This window comes from Poecilia reticulata, linkage group LG15 (genome assembly GCF_000633615.1).
Source record: "Poecilia reticulata strain Guanapo linkage group LG15, Guppy_female_1.0+MT, whole genome shotgun sequence".
Lineage (NCBI taxonomy): Eukaryota > Metazoa > Chordata > Actinopteri > Cyprinodontiformes > Poeciliidae > Poecilia > Poecilia reticulata.
In genome coordinates, this window is record NC_024345.1 from 21,362,192 (window position 1) to 21,379,284 (window position 17,093).

A 17,093-nucleotide genomic window follows, 5' to 3' on the forward strand; every position below is an offset into this window, starting at 1 on the left:
CACCCTTGTCCCTTAGTGGGGTTGGGAGGGTTGCTGGTGCCCATCTCCAGCTAACGTTCCGGGCGAGAGGCGGAGAGGCCAATTAACCTGACAGTCATGTTTTTGGACTGTGGGAGGAAACTGGAGAACCCGGAGAAAACCTACGCAGGCACAGGGAGAACAAGCAAACGGCATTCAGAAAGCCCGGGGCCGGGAATCGAACCCAGAACCTTCTTGCTACAAGGCAACAGCTCTATCAACTGCGCCACTGTGCAGCCATTAAATGACAGTATTAAGTAAAATCAACTCTTTTGAGCATTAACATGTTATAACTTTATTCCCTCGTCAAAAACATTCATAGTGTTGTCTTGATTTTTTCATGAATGTTTGAGAAATCCTTTTATCTCCGTGGCAACCGTTCATCTGTGCAAAACACCTAGTTGGACTTAGCCCCGCCTTAGAGGCACGGCTCCTCCTCTGAGCTGCAGTTGGCCTCTAAATTGTCCTACATGGCCGTGTGTCTCTAACAGTCAGCTGTTTGTACTACCAACTGCTCCAATGTGCAGCAGCCTGATGACACATTCCACATCACAGACATGTGCTGTAATGTCTAGGCAACATCATTTTTGACTTTTATCTTCAGTGTGTGTCCTCCTGTAAGAATGCATTTCCAAAGTGAGTGATTGCATTCAGCTTTGTGCTCGGAGCATGCTGGTGACTCCAAGAGCCGCCTTGTTCTTTTTCACCCAGCTGCTGTTGCAGGAATCAGGTTTGCTGAGTAAGACTTTTGTAGAATTGAGTCATGTTGTAGACGAAGAGATTGGAGGGTTGGGATATTCTCAGCTCGTCAGAACGTTGCCGTCATCCCGTCTTCCTCGACAAAGCCAAAGTGTCTGTTGATCAGTGTGTTAATGAGTGATGTCTTTTGGATGGGCGCTGAGAGCGGACAGACTTCTCATTGATTTGCTGTGATAATCCAGATCTGGCTTCAGGCTGAGGCGCAGCACGCTTCCTGTGAGAGGGGAGCCTACGAGGTTGAGCCAAGTCAGACACAATTGCCTTGTAATCAATAATATCGAGTGCTGTAAGCCAGCAGGGTTCAGGCATGTGGCCTGTTCTGTAGGAACATGTTGGGTGCAGACGTTGCCCTGCTTGATCACATAATGGCTGAGAGACAAGAAGTCACATCTTAACACACAAACATCTAAAAAAAATGTAACGTTGAGAAAACGTCTTTATGCAACTCATTTCAGAAAGTGCAACGAATATATAAATGACATATTTTATGCCTTTTTTGTCTAATCTTGATGTCTCAGTACAGCCAATCCTCCAGGGATTCATGTGATCACACCATTCTGTCCACCATGTAAGCACCAATCACCAAACCTGGTGGCATGTCATGGTTTTTACCTGCATATCTGTTTACAATGCACCATCATTTTAGGAAGAAAGGATTCTGAAATGCACCAGTTATCTTTAAAGCCAAAGTTCAATGTATTCCTTTATGATTTAAATGAAAACAACAGTAGGTCAGATTGTGTTCAAAACCTTAAACCCAAACAGTGATGTGACGGAGGATGCTGGAGAGAACATGAGTCCATTGCCTGAGTTGGGCCAAAGGGTAGTAAAGGTTTGATAGATGGTGACATTGCAGGCAGTGAAGTGAAGCAGAGCTGCAGATGCCGACCATCAGCTAAGCTTTATGCTCTCCGCTGCGACTCCATGATCCAATTAAAGGGCTTCTTTCATTCTGATCACCTCCTCTGGACACTCAGACCTAAAAGCCTTTCTGACAGCAGTTGACAGCACTTTTTTATTTCTTTGACCATTAGAAAACCTTCGAAAGCTTTGCATGAGGGAGTTCAGTTTTTCCGGGAAATAATCAGGCCTTTGCATGAACGATGGCACCCACAGTCTGTTATTGATGAATTGGTTTTAATTTTTGAGTGTGGAAGCTAACACCAGGCCTCGGAAAGCAAAAGGTGCTTTGATTGCCCCCTCTGCTCCCCCTCCTTTCTCTCCACACCACATTGTGAGTGGAGTGATTGGAGCAACGCTTACTGTATTCACCATAAAACACATGACTTTGTCAGACAATAGCCTGGGTCTGCTATATGAGGCCATAAAATGAAACTAATTAACATGCCATTTTCCGTTATAATATTTCAAGTGCTACCGTAACTTAACAATAGTGGAATACATAATATGTTGAACAGAGGAGCAGCAGGAAGCGCTGTTCAAGATGAATGCAACATTTTCCTCACTTTAGTTAGAAGGAACATATTGTTCCAGAAACGCAGGATAACAAAATAAAGATGGACTCTGATTTGTTATGCTCCAAATATTAAGAGATGACATTTAAGAAACTTTCATTTAAATTGGCATTTCAGAGATAAACAGCTTGTTTATTAAGAATTTAAAGCTGCTTTAAAACTCTTTGAATTGAGTATCTTTCTGGTGGATATTTTGATAGACTTGGCTTCTTTCCATGTACAGATACATTTACACAGTGTAGATTTATTCACCAGTGTAGTGTAAAATGTGACCATGATAATTATTTTAAAAGATTTTTTACTTTTAATATGACTGAAAAATAGCAGAAAAATAAACAAATCTGTCACCTAGGAAGATTTAAAAGCAGCAATCTGGCGTCACCTTTAGATTCAGTTGAAGCATTTAGTCACAATAAATTATAGTAAACTTGATGAACGTGGAATAAAGTCCTGCTGTCCTGGTAGCATCTTCATGACATTTGCATTCTCTAGTTAAAGGCACAACTTGCAAAGTGTTTGACATTAAAATAAAAACATTTTTCAGTAGAAAATGGTGTGAAGCTCAACAAGTTTGAGACTGGATGTTATTAAGTAGAAGCAGGAGGAAGACGGATCAGTTCTAACTCTGATCTCAACCAAAGTTAAAACACAGGAGGATTTTCTCCAAACAAATTCTGCCTGAAATTGATCAAAACTTAAAGGGACATGTTTTTTTTAGTCTAATAAAACCAAAGCTGCTGCTGTTTTAAAGCACAATTATAAAAGTCATGTTTGGAGCAAAGTGACTCCTCAGCTTTGCCGCAGTGAAACCTTTCAGCAGCATCATAATCTGCTGTTAAGTTTCTGGTTGTTTTCGATAAAGTGATGGAAATTCCAACAGTTTGTCTTTCAGATCCGCTCAACAGCTCCAGGTTTCTGGTAGAAAGTTAAAAGAAGTTCAGAAAATACTGAAAATCATGTTTAATTGAAAATATTCATATTGTTTATATTGGTTTTAACTGAGGCTTGTGCTTTTCTGTGATCCACAAATCCTGCTGTTACAATGTGGTAATAAAGATCCAGATAAACGAGGAACGACACACTTCTTCTTTAAACTTTACAACATAGCATATCACTATAACTTTTAAGTTACAATAAAATTGGATTCTGTTTCCCACATTTCATCGTCTTCAGGACTAGTTTGCTTAGCGTGGAGCAGATCATATGTACTGCTACACTGGATAAATCATAACCCTTACTACATATTCAGACAAGGCAGGTAAATCGGCCTGATCACCTTGTCTTCAAGGATCAATTGTAGAAGAAAAGACTCACAATCACACCAGTTAATTAGAAGAGTCTCTGCCATGGCAGCAGATGAGCTCTTTAGTCTGTTTGCGCTGCATTTTGTCAGACTGCTGGATCGATGCCATGAACACAGAGAGCCTGGGATCAGACGTAACTGACTTCTTCAAGGTCTCAGCTGTCTGGAGATGAAAGGTTGCTCAGTGTTGTTTCTGCAGTTTTACTGCACAGGCTGACAACGGCCTGCGGTCTCAGTTTGTGTTTCAGGTTAAGCGAGTTTCACTAGCAGTGAAAGGAAGAACTCAGCATTTATTCACTAAAACTCTCTGCATACACAAACCTCAAATCACCAACGAGGTGCGAACCTTTCTGGTTGAGCTGCTGGGGTTTCCTCTGCAAAGAACCAATGCTACATTTAAATCCTAGTCTGAAACCAGTTTGTCGTGTGTGTGTGTGTGAACTGGTTTCAGAGTTATGGGGCAAAGTGTGTGAATTCAAATGACCATCCAAGTTTTCCTCACCCCCAGCTGGTCTGTCTGTCTCAGCCTGTAATCATCATTCATAATGATGAAGCCATCATCTCTGAAATGTCCCCGAGCATTAGAGAAAGGAATGGTGACGAGTCAAGGAAGTGTGTGTGTGTGTGTGCGTGTGTGCGTGTGTGTGTGTGTGTGTTTACATGCAAAATGGACAGATATGAGGCAAACCCAAAGTAAGATCACCTGGAAATATAAATCAATGTTATTGTTCAATAATGTTAAATAGATGTTATATGTTAAAGACACATTGGGCTGCAGGGTGGTTCAGGTTTCTGTCTTCTCGCTGTGCTGGCCTTAACTGACTGTCGTTTCGTGACAGGGAGGAACTCCAGGAGAAAGCTGACATTTTTATGTCTCGTGTTGTAGGTGGATTCACATCAACTCTCTTTGGTCCCGGTTTGTTTGGGGAGGGAGATATGAGCCAAAAAAAAAAGATGTCTGGTCCTACAAATAGGTCTCGCTTCAGTTGAAGTGAACTCTGGTTTGGTTCAAATGTGTATGTGAACGTCAAGCGGACCAGAAACCGCTCTATAAACAGGAAGTGGACTAGAGCGCAGAGCATTCTGGGTAAATACAATCTAAACAAGCATGAGTCCAGCACAAGCAGGAGAAATGGCTCAAAATCAAAAGAGAAATCCTGCAAAGGATAAAATCTGACTGAGGAAGTTTGACTCGTTGTCTTCTGCAGAGGTTTTCATGTCATTTCCCTCAGTGGTTCTTGGTGCAGCGCCTCCACAGGCCAAGGTGGGAACAAGTTTTTCAATTAGTTTGGTTCGTTTGGCACAGTGAAGTATGAAAGCACCAGCTGAAAATATAACATCAGGTGTGAAAACAGCTTTAGATACGATGAATCCATTGTTGTGTAATGTGAATAAATATGATAACTGTAGACCTGCGCCATGTTCAAGTATCTTGCTTGTTATAAGATCAACTTTTTAACCTGAACAGGTGAAAGGAGGAAGCGGTCAGGAGTTTTAAAATGTGTCACAGAGAAGACAACAGAGTCGAATGAGGAATGGAGCGTTGCACATCGCCATGCAGGCTGCATGCTCACAGCAAACATCATTCACAGGAAACGGGAATCCAAATGAAAACAAATGTATCTTTTATCAACTGAAACACGTGAACAGCTAATAGAAACACCTACATTCACAGAGCGCTCCCACACTGACAGACCATTCTTTACCTCACATTTTGTTCTCACTCACCTGTATATATATGAGCTCCTCTGTATGAATTGAATAAACTACATATTTCTGCATATTTTTCATCTTTAAGAGCACAACGGCACAAAACCGTGTTTCTGCTGGATGTGTCACCTTTAACTCTGCTGTCAGTTTAATCTAAAGTTCTGATCATAACACACCTGAAAAATCAGCACAAATGTCTGTAATTTTTATTATGAGTTTTACTCAAACAGGGAAGATTTTTTTAAAGAAATAATCTTGTATAATAAAATTAGTGTAACAAGTTTTAGTAAGAAAAAAAGATGGTTCAGAGGGAGAAAAAGATAACTTGGTATCAGAGTAATTAATTATAGATTATTACAGAAATGTGTTTTATAATAGTGCATTTCTTACACTATTAAATTCGCATTCAGAGTTTATGATTTTCTTTATGTAACAGTTTTTATTTTTGCATAAGATGTTTTACAGAAAATGATCTTTTGGTGTTTGTTTTCCCTGCAGGTGTCGGTGATGTGGTGGGGTTCGTGTTCGGGTTTAGGGTGCAGGATGACGGCTGCCAAGTTCCTCCTTCCCTTCCTTGTTCTCCAGTCATTTTGTGAAGGTGAGTCCTTCTTCCTATAAACAATGACTGTGCAAAGCCGCAAAGACTAGAGTTTCATTTGTTGAGATTTAATGTAAGAGAAGGTATTCAGGCTGCATAACTTAAACGGTGATCACAGGTTCTGAGCTCAGTGCATGTGCTTTATTTTAAAGTCTTCATATTCTCGGTTGCAGAAAGCAGAACATAATGCTGTCTTGTAGTTTTCGTCTGTGTAAATCTGTGAATTTAGACTTCAATTATTTAAAAAAGCCACAAGAGCTACGTAAAATAAAAAGAAAAGCTTTAAAGAATCTAGAGGGCTATGAATAAATGTTTCTCTTATAAACGGCTTAGTGAAAAACAAATTGCTTGAGGTTTGATCAGAAAACTTTAAAGTAGTTCTTCCCAAGCTTTTTGTAGACAAGCAGCGCCTCCATAAACACGAGTGCCGCCATCCTGGCATACATTTTGAAATGGAGATAAAATCACCTGGGTTTTTTTCCAGGCTGCTGAGTTGTCACATGAAGACACAACTAAGAAAATAAAATATTGTTCCTGCTTATTGGAACAGCACATTTGAATGGTGAAATTTCCGATGTAGAAAACCAGAAAACCTGAAGTTTTAATTCCAGGCGGAGAATTCGCTGCACTCTCATCAACAATGACATAAAAAAAATAAATTTGCACGTCTGATGGTTTGAATCTTATTTACTATTTGCTTACAGCAATGTACCTTTGTGAACATTTGGTGTTTGAACGAATTCAAGCAAAACTCCTGGTATATGTTTGATGAGGAAGTAAAATCATAATTAAAAAAACTTGATTTCACATAACACCCCCCTTCAAGGTGTTACTACGCCTTTTCTCCTCTTTCCTGTCGCTCCCTTCGTCCCCGGTTTCTTTCATCGAGCTCATTAGCACACTGACCTTGTGCTAGCTTCAAGCGCTGCCTCTCTGAACCAGCAAATTGGATTGATGATCACGGGTGTGATTATTTTGTTGCTGTAATCCATCTGCATTTCTCTATTCAACCGGTGCTGACTCACCGTAATTAAGCCACAGGTACAGACACGAGCCCATTAACCCGTCTTTCTCGCCACCTTGCATCAAATAAAGTACACTCCATGCCACACTGACAAGCCAGAGATGAGCATCTTATTTCGCTCGTACGGACACACGACAGCAGGAAAACCTCCTGCTTTGAAAGCAAAGACTCACTCACTCATGCGTTCTCACTTCAAACAGTTTTGGGCCGTCCCTCATCAGCTTCCGAGTGTCGGTTGTCGATCAGACAACTCAGTTGATCAAAGACCATTTGTTCACTGATCTTTTTCAAATAACCTGCGTGTATCACAGCGCCTGACACCACAGAGAGCGGCCCAGACACAATTAACCCAAAAACACCATTTAGAGAGGATAGTGCTTGACTGGAGCAAAACCTGGTTTTCAGATCAGAAAGGCGAAATTCAGAATAAAGTTACAGAAAAGATGCAAAACACTCATTTAAAGCAACAAAACAATACTGCAGTCTTTAAATACATTTTTTCATACATCAAACAACAATATTTTCAGTACAGATTTTCAGTAATTCCTGAAACACCTGATCTTTATAAGAAGGGTCTGTTTTACACAGGAATGGTGTGTACTGTGTCGTGTATACGCTGCAAAAACAAACTCGTATGAAGCATTTTTGTCTAGTTTTTAGTGCGCTTGAAATAATACAAAACTAATTTACAAGTAACTTGTAATAGGAGCGTATTATATGGAACAAATATGCTATTAATCTGCCAGTGGAACAAGACACTTTTCCCATATTATCAGATATAAAATGGGAAAAGTGTCTTGTTTTAGGAACTTGTTTTGAGTAAATCATTTCTTAATACTGATTAATATAACAATATGCTTTTTCCATATTATAAATTATGGGAAAGATGCACTTTTTCCCATAAATATGGGGAAATTAATAATATGGTAAAGTGGAACAAGGTACTTTTCCCATATTGTAATACAAAAACAAGTTTTTGCTGAAAAGTTACTTGCACATTCATTTTAATATTATTTCAAGTACTAAGATACTCGTACTAAAATCTAGACTGAAAGAACTTGATGAGACTTTGTGTTTTTGCAGTGTGCTGATCTGTTCACCCTGAGAATTTAATGTGTAGGTTTTGTGCCAAACTCTTTTTAGTTTCAGATGATTGACTGGATGGAGCTTTGTGAGAAGTTCAAAGTTTGGAGTTTTGTTTTATTACTTGAATTTAAAATTCTCTGACCTGCTGTGGTCGTCTGTCTTCATGATGCTTTTTTGTTCACATATTTCTCTTATCATAACATGGCTGTAATTTTGAAAACACTTTTAGCTGTATTGACTAAAAGTAACCCCAGAATGAAGCTCCCTGTCAGTAATTCGGTGTACGTTGCACTCAGTGATGCCAGCCAAGAGGCACACAGGTAAATGTCTGCAGTGAAACTCTCAGGTGAATCGTTGCACTCAGTGATGACAACAGGGATGTAATCATCGCTGTCACTGCAGGCCATGAGGGAATTAAATGTGGAGAAGAGCTCTGCTTCAGACTAATATTTTCCCAGCTTCTGTTGATTATTATGCCCATTTGCTCATTAGTGTGTCACCGAAAAAGTGCCAAATGTTTAATGTAGCCATTTTAAAAAGTACGTTTCAGACCCATTCTGCATCCCAGCAGCTGCAGAGGAAAAGCAGATGGTGAAATTAAAGATTTGCTTTCAAGAGGATGAAGACGGAGACAAATGAAACATGAGTAGCAATACATACAGTGGAGTTATGAATCCCTGGTCTGTGGACAATATGCAGCGTGGTTCAACCTGGACTCACCATACTGTCATCTGATGAAATACAAAATGAAAAACTACAGAAACGACCCCATGCAAGGCAACAAAATATACAAATTATATAGTGAACTGTTAAAAAATGACCAGAAAGTTGGTTTGTGAAAATCTTCCTGACTGGAGATCCACTCAGTGCATATTTTATCATTTCAGCAACAAGTTAACTAAAAGGTTTGCACTGTTTACAAATGAGTCACGTCTTCTGACACATACAGTATGCTGCTGTAAACTAACGTGACGGTGAAAAAATAATAACACAACAGATTGAAATATTCAGGAGAAAATGATATGACTACATATAGATATGAGAGACAAAGAGAAGCTGTAACGATGGATATACTTAAATATGCATCAATATGAACAGTGGAAACTGGTTTGGCGCTAATGCAGAACATCAGAGCCGTGGTCTTCCTCACCTCTACAGCCAATCAGACGCTTTGCAAACAGCAGCCAATAGCATGTCAGGTTTTTCAGCCTCCCAGCTACATTTCCTTTTGAATATTTTAGATATGCTCGAACTTTCAAACTTTCTATCATCTGAATTCTGTTCTTTTTTCAATGGCCGAAATATCTCAAAAATATTTTAGGCATAAACCCAACAGACTCAGTTCAAACAGCTTTGAGACCAGGATGTTTTAAAATACATAGAATATTTTGAAATTGTAGTCTTGCTTTAGCAGACCAAGCGATTTGCTTTTCTCCACGGTCTAGTCCTAGAGACTGCAGTGATTTTTAAACATATTTTTTTTAAACAGTGATTTTTAAACATATTTTTTTAAAACAGTGATTTTTAAACATATTTTTTAAAACAGTGATTTTTAAACATATTTTTTTAAAACAGTGATTTTTAAACATATTTTTTWAAAACAGTGATTTTTAAACATATTTTTTTAAAACAGTGATTTTTAAACATATTTTTTAAAACAGTGATTGTTAAACATATTTTGTGAGCAGAAATGGAGTCAGGATGATGAAATACTGTTATTATATCCGTCGTTATGAATTACTTCTTTCTCTCGTCTCCACAGGCTCCAATCAGCCGCCACGCTTCCTGAACTACTTTTTTTCAACTTACCTCCTCATCTATGAAGACATGCCTATTGGTGAGTTTATCAAGTGCCAACATGTTACACAGATGTGTGAATGGAGCCTCTAGAAGAACTCTTTACTTCTTTTTAAACCTAATGCTGCTCAAACATCCTGCTGACAGACGCTGTGGCCAAACACTGAGAGGCTTCATGTATTCTGTGTCTCTGTTTCCAATGATGCGCCGATCTGGAGTCTGAACTTCTGATAAACATCACAGACCTCTTGGACTAGATGTGATATAAACTGAAATGGCTTCAGTTACATTCTTTTCATTTTTTTGTCCAAGAACTTTCTTATGTGGGTCTTTTTTTCCCCTGAAAATCAAAGACAAGGTTGTGTCCAGTTCCTGTTATCCTCGTATTTATAATGCTTGGTTGGTTGCAGTGATTGACAGGGCAATTTTAAGATGTCTGGCTTTTCATCCTCTCTTAGTGTGTTATTGGCTTAGAATTAAAATCCCTTTTATAGGATTGATTTTTCTTGAAGTTTACCTTTTTTCATCACATGATCTTTACTCTTCTCCACTCTGTCAATAGTGTGAGTCTGGGATGTTTCTCTCCCTCGGTTGTTTTCCGTGAGTGGGAACATGTCTCATATTTCCTGTCTCTTTCCCAGTTTTGTCCTCTACATTTTTATTCATGTGTATTTTGTCACTTGAGGAAAAATGTGTGATGTCCACTCATTTCCTGTGGCTCACGGAGGTCTGGCTATTGTCAAAGATGTTTGCTCTGAAAGAGCAGCTGATTTATCTTCAGCAACATTTTTCTAATGTAGAATCAGTTCACTAATATCAGGTGGATGCAAAGGCTTGGGGTGCAAAAGTGTTGAAAATGTATATTTATTCACAGTTTGTATGGAAAAGATAACATTCAGGGACAAGAAAAGAACTGAAGAAGGAATAATCTTTAAAAGTAGGAACTGTTAATAAAGGCTGATGAAGATATTACAAGTTTATGCTTTTATAAAAGAAGAATGATGAGCAGGAGATGAAAGAACTAGACAAGACAAGTTACTGAGAAATGTATTTAAACTCAGATAATCAAACGTTTGACAATTTGCATTAAAAATTTAAAAAAATTATCAAAATTTTACTTTCACATCATTCCCTGTCATACATTTACTCTCTGATGTCCCTCTGATGGTAAAGGCAAAATGATTTCTGTCTCTGGACGGGGCAGGATTGTTCCGCTGCACAAACAGTCCGCTCACTGCTGAGGGTTCGTCCACGCAGGGTGCTGCAGTAAGACGGCCATTTTTACATTTCTGCAGTAGCTTGGACCAAAAGGTCCAGTGGGAGATCACCAAAACAAATCCCCTGTGCTGAGCTGGAGGATCTGACCAGATCATTTCCCATGAAGACCTCTGACTGGTGCTGTTTGCACCTCAATGACCCCAAAACGGCATCTGCAATAAAAGAGGTTAAGTAACAAAAAACATTTTTAAGGACGTTTCCCAAACTGAGCTGTTTGGGAAACTGTGAGGAATAATCTGGACAGTCCTGATGGCCTCCAACATTAACTAGACTGCTACATTTTATGTCAGTTTTAATATTCTTATGTTTTTATGAAGCATTTTGTGATTTTAATGTCTGTGATAGTTGCTATTTAAATACATTTTACTGACTTTTACTTTCTTATAAGAAAATCTTTTGTAGATACTTTCTCCTATTTGGACATTTTTCGTTCTTTTTGGGAGGTTTTGGTCTAAAACCTTCTAAACTTTTAACCAGCTGACTTGTTTGTTTATTTGTTTTTCAAAAAATTGGCTATTTTTCTTTTTTTTTTTTTTTTTGCATTTTAAGGCCTGACTTATAACCTGCTTACAACCTGGAAAATAGTTTGGAAAACCTTTCAGGGCATAGCAGCGTATACTTGAGGAACATTATGAGATTTTATTTTATTTTTTGCATTCCAGCCTATTTGAATCTGTTGTATTGGTTGTAGAGAGAAAGTGGGTGTAAATTCAGTGGCTCCTGGACACCTGATTAGTTTAATCTGAAGGTTTTACACTGCAGCGTCCAGCTATCACTCTGCCACATAATTAACATTATGAGCTCAAGGACCTTTGCGCTATCTAAATGCTAAGTTGTTTTTTAAAGTGTAAAACCACTCAAGACGCAGGGCTTTGTTCATAAAGTGAGCTTGTGCGCTAACCAAAGAGGAACATGGATGTGTTTCCCCAACCAATCTGCTTGGATTGCCCTCTGGCCATGAGTTACTGCTCTCCTGTGAGGCAGCTGGGCCTCGGTCCAGTCCCGCCCGCCACCGGCCCATTGAGCTGTCAGTCATGTCCTTGGCCTGCTCAGTAATGGCTTCCCCCAGTGATGTGACTGTGAGGCTGGATAGAGTGATCAGGCAGTGACAATTTGTCAAGATTATTGTTTATTAGCTCAGCAGATGTCCTCATCGAGGTGGTCCTTCGGTTCAAACACACACACACACACACACGCACGCACGCACGCACACACGCACACACACACACCCCCACACTGTCATGAGTAAATGCTTCCATAATCTTTGGTGCTGGATGACAAAGTCATGTTTTTTTTTAGTTTAGAATGACATCATCCTGTCAATTTGCCCAAACAAGTATAAGTACATACTGCTTTTTTCATTAAGAACGTAAAGTAACAAGTAACTCTTTGAACTGGTGTTTTTCAAAGTGAAGTCGCTGTGTGGCCTCAGAAAGTTGTCTGGAAAATGAGAAAAAAACAAAAATAAAATAAGAATCCTGCACATTTTTAAGTCTTAAAATTAAAAGTTGAAATATTTTTTATTTAAATGTTATTTCTGATCTCATTTTCTGATTGGCTGGCAGTCAAATTCATTAAGCTGTTTGCTCCTGCATAGCAAGACTGAAATGGAAATGGTGACCAAAGGGAAACCCAGATAAATCTTATAATCAAGAGAGAAAACTGTGATGAAAAGTTGTATTATCTGGTAACACAGTCATAAGATCATACATTTTCCACCATCAAACTCATGGCCATCTAAAATCAGGAGGTATGAGGCAGCATTTATGCTAAATGACTAATAATTATTGAGTAGTGAATAAAAAAACGTTCTGAACGTTAACGTTTATTTTCTAGTTGTCTGGGTTTGCACAGGGGCCCCTGCCCAGAGGTGACTGCTCTGTGGGGGGCCACGGCCTGGAAAGCTCTGGGAACTCCTGCTATAACCAAGCAGCACAACCCGAGCACATCGCTCAGGTTTCCCTAACTGCTCACATTAAGCTAATTTGGTGACGTCCCGGCGGTGATCGAGCAGCATCTGGTTCGTGTGAGCAGTTTGTGACGTGACACCAGCAGGTTGTTTGTCCGGCAGCGAGCCGACTGACTGACACCAGCACAAAGGAAACATTGATACTGTAGGACAGAGACGAGGAAAACACTCCTCCTGCCAAATTGATCTCACACACGTTTCACACTCTGGTGGCGCTACTCCACCCAGCTTAGAGAGCGGATCAGGAAGCTCAGTGCGTGACCTCCAGCAGCCGACTCAGCACTCTTTAGGCAAAGATCTAAACTCGGCTGTTTGGTGTCATTTCAGAAGCAGCAGGTTCACAAAGGAAACTGTGTGGAAAAATGTTGTCGAGATGTAAAGCATAATTGACAGCAGACCCTGGCTGGGTGTGAATTCACACTGCTGACATGCTGAATAAGGCATTTTACATCCCAGTTCTTCCTGTCTCTCTGTTGTTTGTCGCGAAAGCGGGAAAAAGAAAACATTCTCACTTTAATGCATGGATGACACACGACCAAGGAGATGGAAGTTGTGTATGTGTTGTAACATATCTTATATTCTTAGATTCAGATATGTGTGTGTGTGTGCGTGTGCGTGTGTGTGTGCTGTGTGAGGGAAATGAAATGTGTAATTAGACAGAGACAACACTTTGATTAAGCGCTCTCATCTTCTAATCCACTTTGCCCTGATTCGGCAGATTAAGCCCTCTGCTGAGTAATTAACTTATGGAAATACAATATTTGTTGGAAATAAGAAACTTCCACAGCCTGCTGGAAGTGTTTGCTAATGTTGTGTAGTCTGTGCAGACTTAACGTATGAATGTGTTTGGAATAAATTATTGCTCCAAATCAATTGATTTCACTGAGAGAGTGATAAACCTCAGAGAAGTGAAAGTACAGCAGAGGTGAAACTTGTGGCAGATTTGATTACTTTAATGATGCTGAAGGATTTAAAACAGTTGCTGTGTTTATTTCAGTGAGTCTATTAGCTCCTGGTGGTGCTCCCATGTTTCCTTTACCTTTCCCAGCCTGACTTAAACTCTGCTTCCTGCAGGGGTTTTGCTCATGCATCAGCCTCATTGACCTGCTTTAAGAAATGCAGGTGAAAAGAAGCTTTACTTCATCTCCATGTATCTCAGACTTGTTGCCTTTTGCTTTTTCTTTGTGCCCTCCTGCTGGTGCTGCATTAGTCATCATGTTGGTGATTCTATAGGAAGTTTCCTCACCTTGACACGTTTCCATGCTTTAGCCCAGGTTACATCTCTTCTTTATTCTCCCTATCAGCCACAGGGAACTCCTGAAAACTTTGTTCTGATTTGTTAATCTAAATAGGCTCTATAGATAAAAACAGTTTATATTTTAAAATTAGTTTACATTTGACTTAAAATAGTCAAAAAAGAGGTTGACGCCAAACAAGGCAACACATTAGTAATGAGTTGTCATCACAGCACAGTCGTGTGTGTGTGTGTGTGTGTGTGTGTGTGTGTGTGTGTGTGTGTGTGTGTGTGTGTGTGTGTGTGTGTGTGTGTGTGTGTGTGTGTGTGNTGTGTGTGTGTGTGTGTGTGTGTGTGTGTGTGTGTGTGTGTGTGTGTGTGTGTGTGTGTGTGTGTGTGTGTGTGTGTGTGTGTGTGTGTGTGTGCGTATTCCTGAAACCTGGATGTTCTTCCATACTCCTGGATCTTTCTGCTGTATCAGCCTCTGTTAAAGCCTCTAATGCCATCGCTGCTGCTGGGGCAGCTTTGGATTTTGCAGACCACTTCAGCTCAGTTTGTTCCCGTACTTCTTGTTTTTCTCGTTCTTCTTTTCTGCTGTTTAATGTTCCTTGTTGGTTTGTCAGGATGAGATGAAAGAACTGCTTCTCTTTCTCTACTCTAATTCTAAAAGTAAGAATCCACGTCTGAAGCTTCAGTGTAATTGTCCAGGGATTTGTTAATCCTTAAAATAGCTACATTTGGGTTTGACCTGTAAGGGTGACTGCTAATTAGGCAGCTGACCGAGTGAGAATGCACAGAAAGTGGTGAGTTTAGAGACGTAGCTTGAGCCAACAATGGTTTAAAATGTAGCATCCTGAAACAACTGCCCTTCTGTGTTGTCCTGTTAATACTCATGCATTGGGTCATGGGATTTATTGTTCACAGTAATAAGAACATTTTCAGTAAAGGGCAGAAAGTGTTCATGTTGCAAGACATCAAAACTCATCCCCATGTCTTCCATGATGTGACTTTTGTACTGAAACAGTTGGTAGATACCTTCAGCCCAAAACTTCTTGTTCCAAAACCAGACTGATAATCCCAGATTAGCTGCCTTACAGTCCTTGACTTTTATATTTTATACACATAAAAGATTTCTGCAGAAGAGGTCATCACACACAAGTATACCTGTGGAATCAAACACATTAATCTGCAGCGCTTCCATTTGGCTCGGGGTGAAACCGAGACGATCTGTGAATGAAACAGAACAACATCCTCCATTACTCCAGAAATGATTGACCCAAAAGTTTCTTTTGTCTGCTAAAACTCTAAACATGATTAATTGTCTGACTGTAGTTTTAAAGTACAGGCTGTGGATGCAACACTTACCGTATAAAAATTCTTCTGAAATTTTCACTTGTTTTTTCTGTCTTTATTCTTTGTTTCCTTAAAAGTGGAAAAATATCAGCACGGCGGGTATCCGTGCTGGTTCTCTCTACACTTCAGAGGTAGTTTCACTATTTCCTAAAAATGTAGTTTAGATGTTTGGTCAGAATAACATTTTTTAAAAGCAATGGCTTAAATATCCCGGCTTTTTGTTGGTTCTTAACATTCATTACGTATCATTGCCTGAGTTTGTGCTTCTTTAAAAAGACGAAAAAGACATAATAATTAACTACTATACAATTAATTTAAGACAAATACAAAACTTAGTTATATTAACAGATGTCTGATTGTATTTTGTTTGTGTGTTAATACTTATGCATCTCATATGCTGTACTCAAAACTTTTAAATGCGGCTTCCAATCTGGAAAACAATATTTAGATATTTTTCAAAAATATTGCATTGCTAATTTCATCTGTCAGATTGGTCTAGTCAAAGACCTATATCCAATTGAGAATCTGTTGCATCCAATCAGACTGAGTCAGAGCTGTTTTGTTTTGTAAAGCTTGTGCATCTACATCAGCTGGAAACATTAATATAACTTGACTAATATATATATTTTACTGAAGTATATGTGAGAACTACCCTATTTTTCAGCATAACTTGGTCTTTATGAAAATCCTGGAGACAGCTTCGTCCTCTTCTGTCCTAGAAACACTTCAAGAAGCTGAAAGGTGACAGAGTTTGTTTTGCTCCGGAGCCCCTGGCCTGTCAGAGACCCGTTGGCTGACTTTACAATAAATTATTTGTAACAAAAGGAAGCAAAACATTTTCAGAGACGGACACAACAAACCTAGATCTTTTATTTTATCTGACTGTGTGAAAGAACTGAATTATAAAACGGTTTATTTTTTTTTACAGTTTGTTTTTTGTTGGATCTTATGAGTCGATTTAACTGAATATTGCCCAGTTTTCTCTTTTCTTTTTTTTTTCTCAGATTAGCAGACCGAGATAAAAGTGGGAATGTGAAAAACTGTGTGATATCAAAAGTTCCTTAAATTTATCTGTAGAAACTCGATGACCATTACTATCTGGCAGTGATTAGATTATCTGACCAGATGACACTTTGAGTTAGACTTAAAACACAAAGACAGAGGACATAATAAGTGTATCTGGTCCTTATCAAAGTTTTAATATATAAATCTAACCTGGGTAGAGAAACACACAATACATCCTGAAGCCGTGTAGAAAAGTGGAGTACTGCTTCTTGGAGCATTTGAGGGAAAGTAGCAGCCAGATTCTGATCAAATCAACTTCATTTTCAATGTGATAAAAACAGGAGATTTGGTCGATTTGTGATATAACATATCCAGATGTTAGTGTGCATTCACACCAGCTCTGCTTAGTCCACATTAGTTCTTTATTCTGGAGAATCTGATTGGTTCGGGGAGATGTAGCTGCAGAATCACACTCTGATGTGAA

General features: G+C 39.2%; 1 protein-coding gene across 2 annotated transcripts in view; it reads left to right on the forward strand.

The window, feature by feature from the left end:
* cdh23 (cadherin-related 23) overlaps positions 1–17,093 on the forward strand; it is a 191,421-nt gene that overhangs the window by 6,890 nt on the left and 167,438 nt on the right. For both annotated transcript variants that reach the window (XM_008430094.2, XM_008430095.2), the window contains exons 2-3: positions 5,764–5,863; positions 9,736–9,810. In XM_008430094.2, coding sequence (XP_008428316.1) covers positions 5,773–5,863; positions 9,736–9,810 — 166 coding nt within the window. In that variant the 5' untranslated portion in view covers positions 5,764–5,772. The remainder of the gene's footprint in view (positions 1–5,763; positions 5,864–9,735; positions 9,811–17,093) is intronic.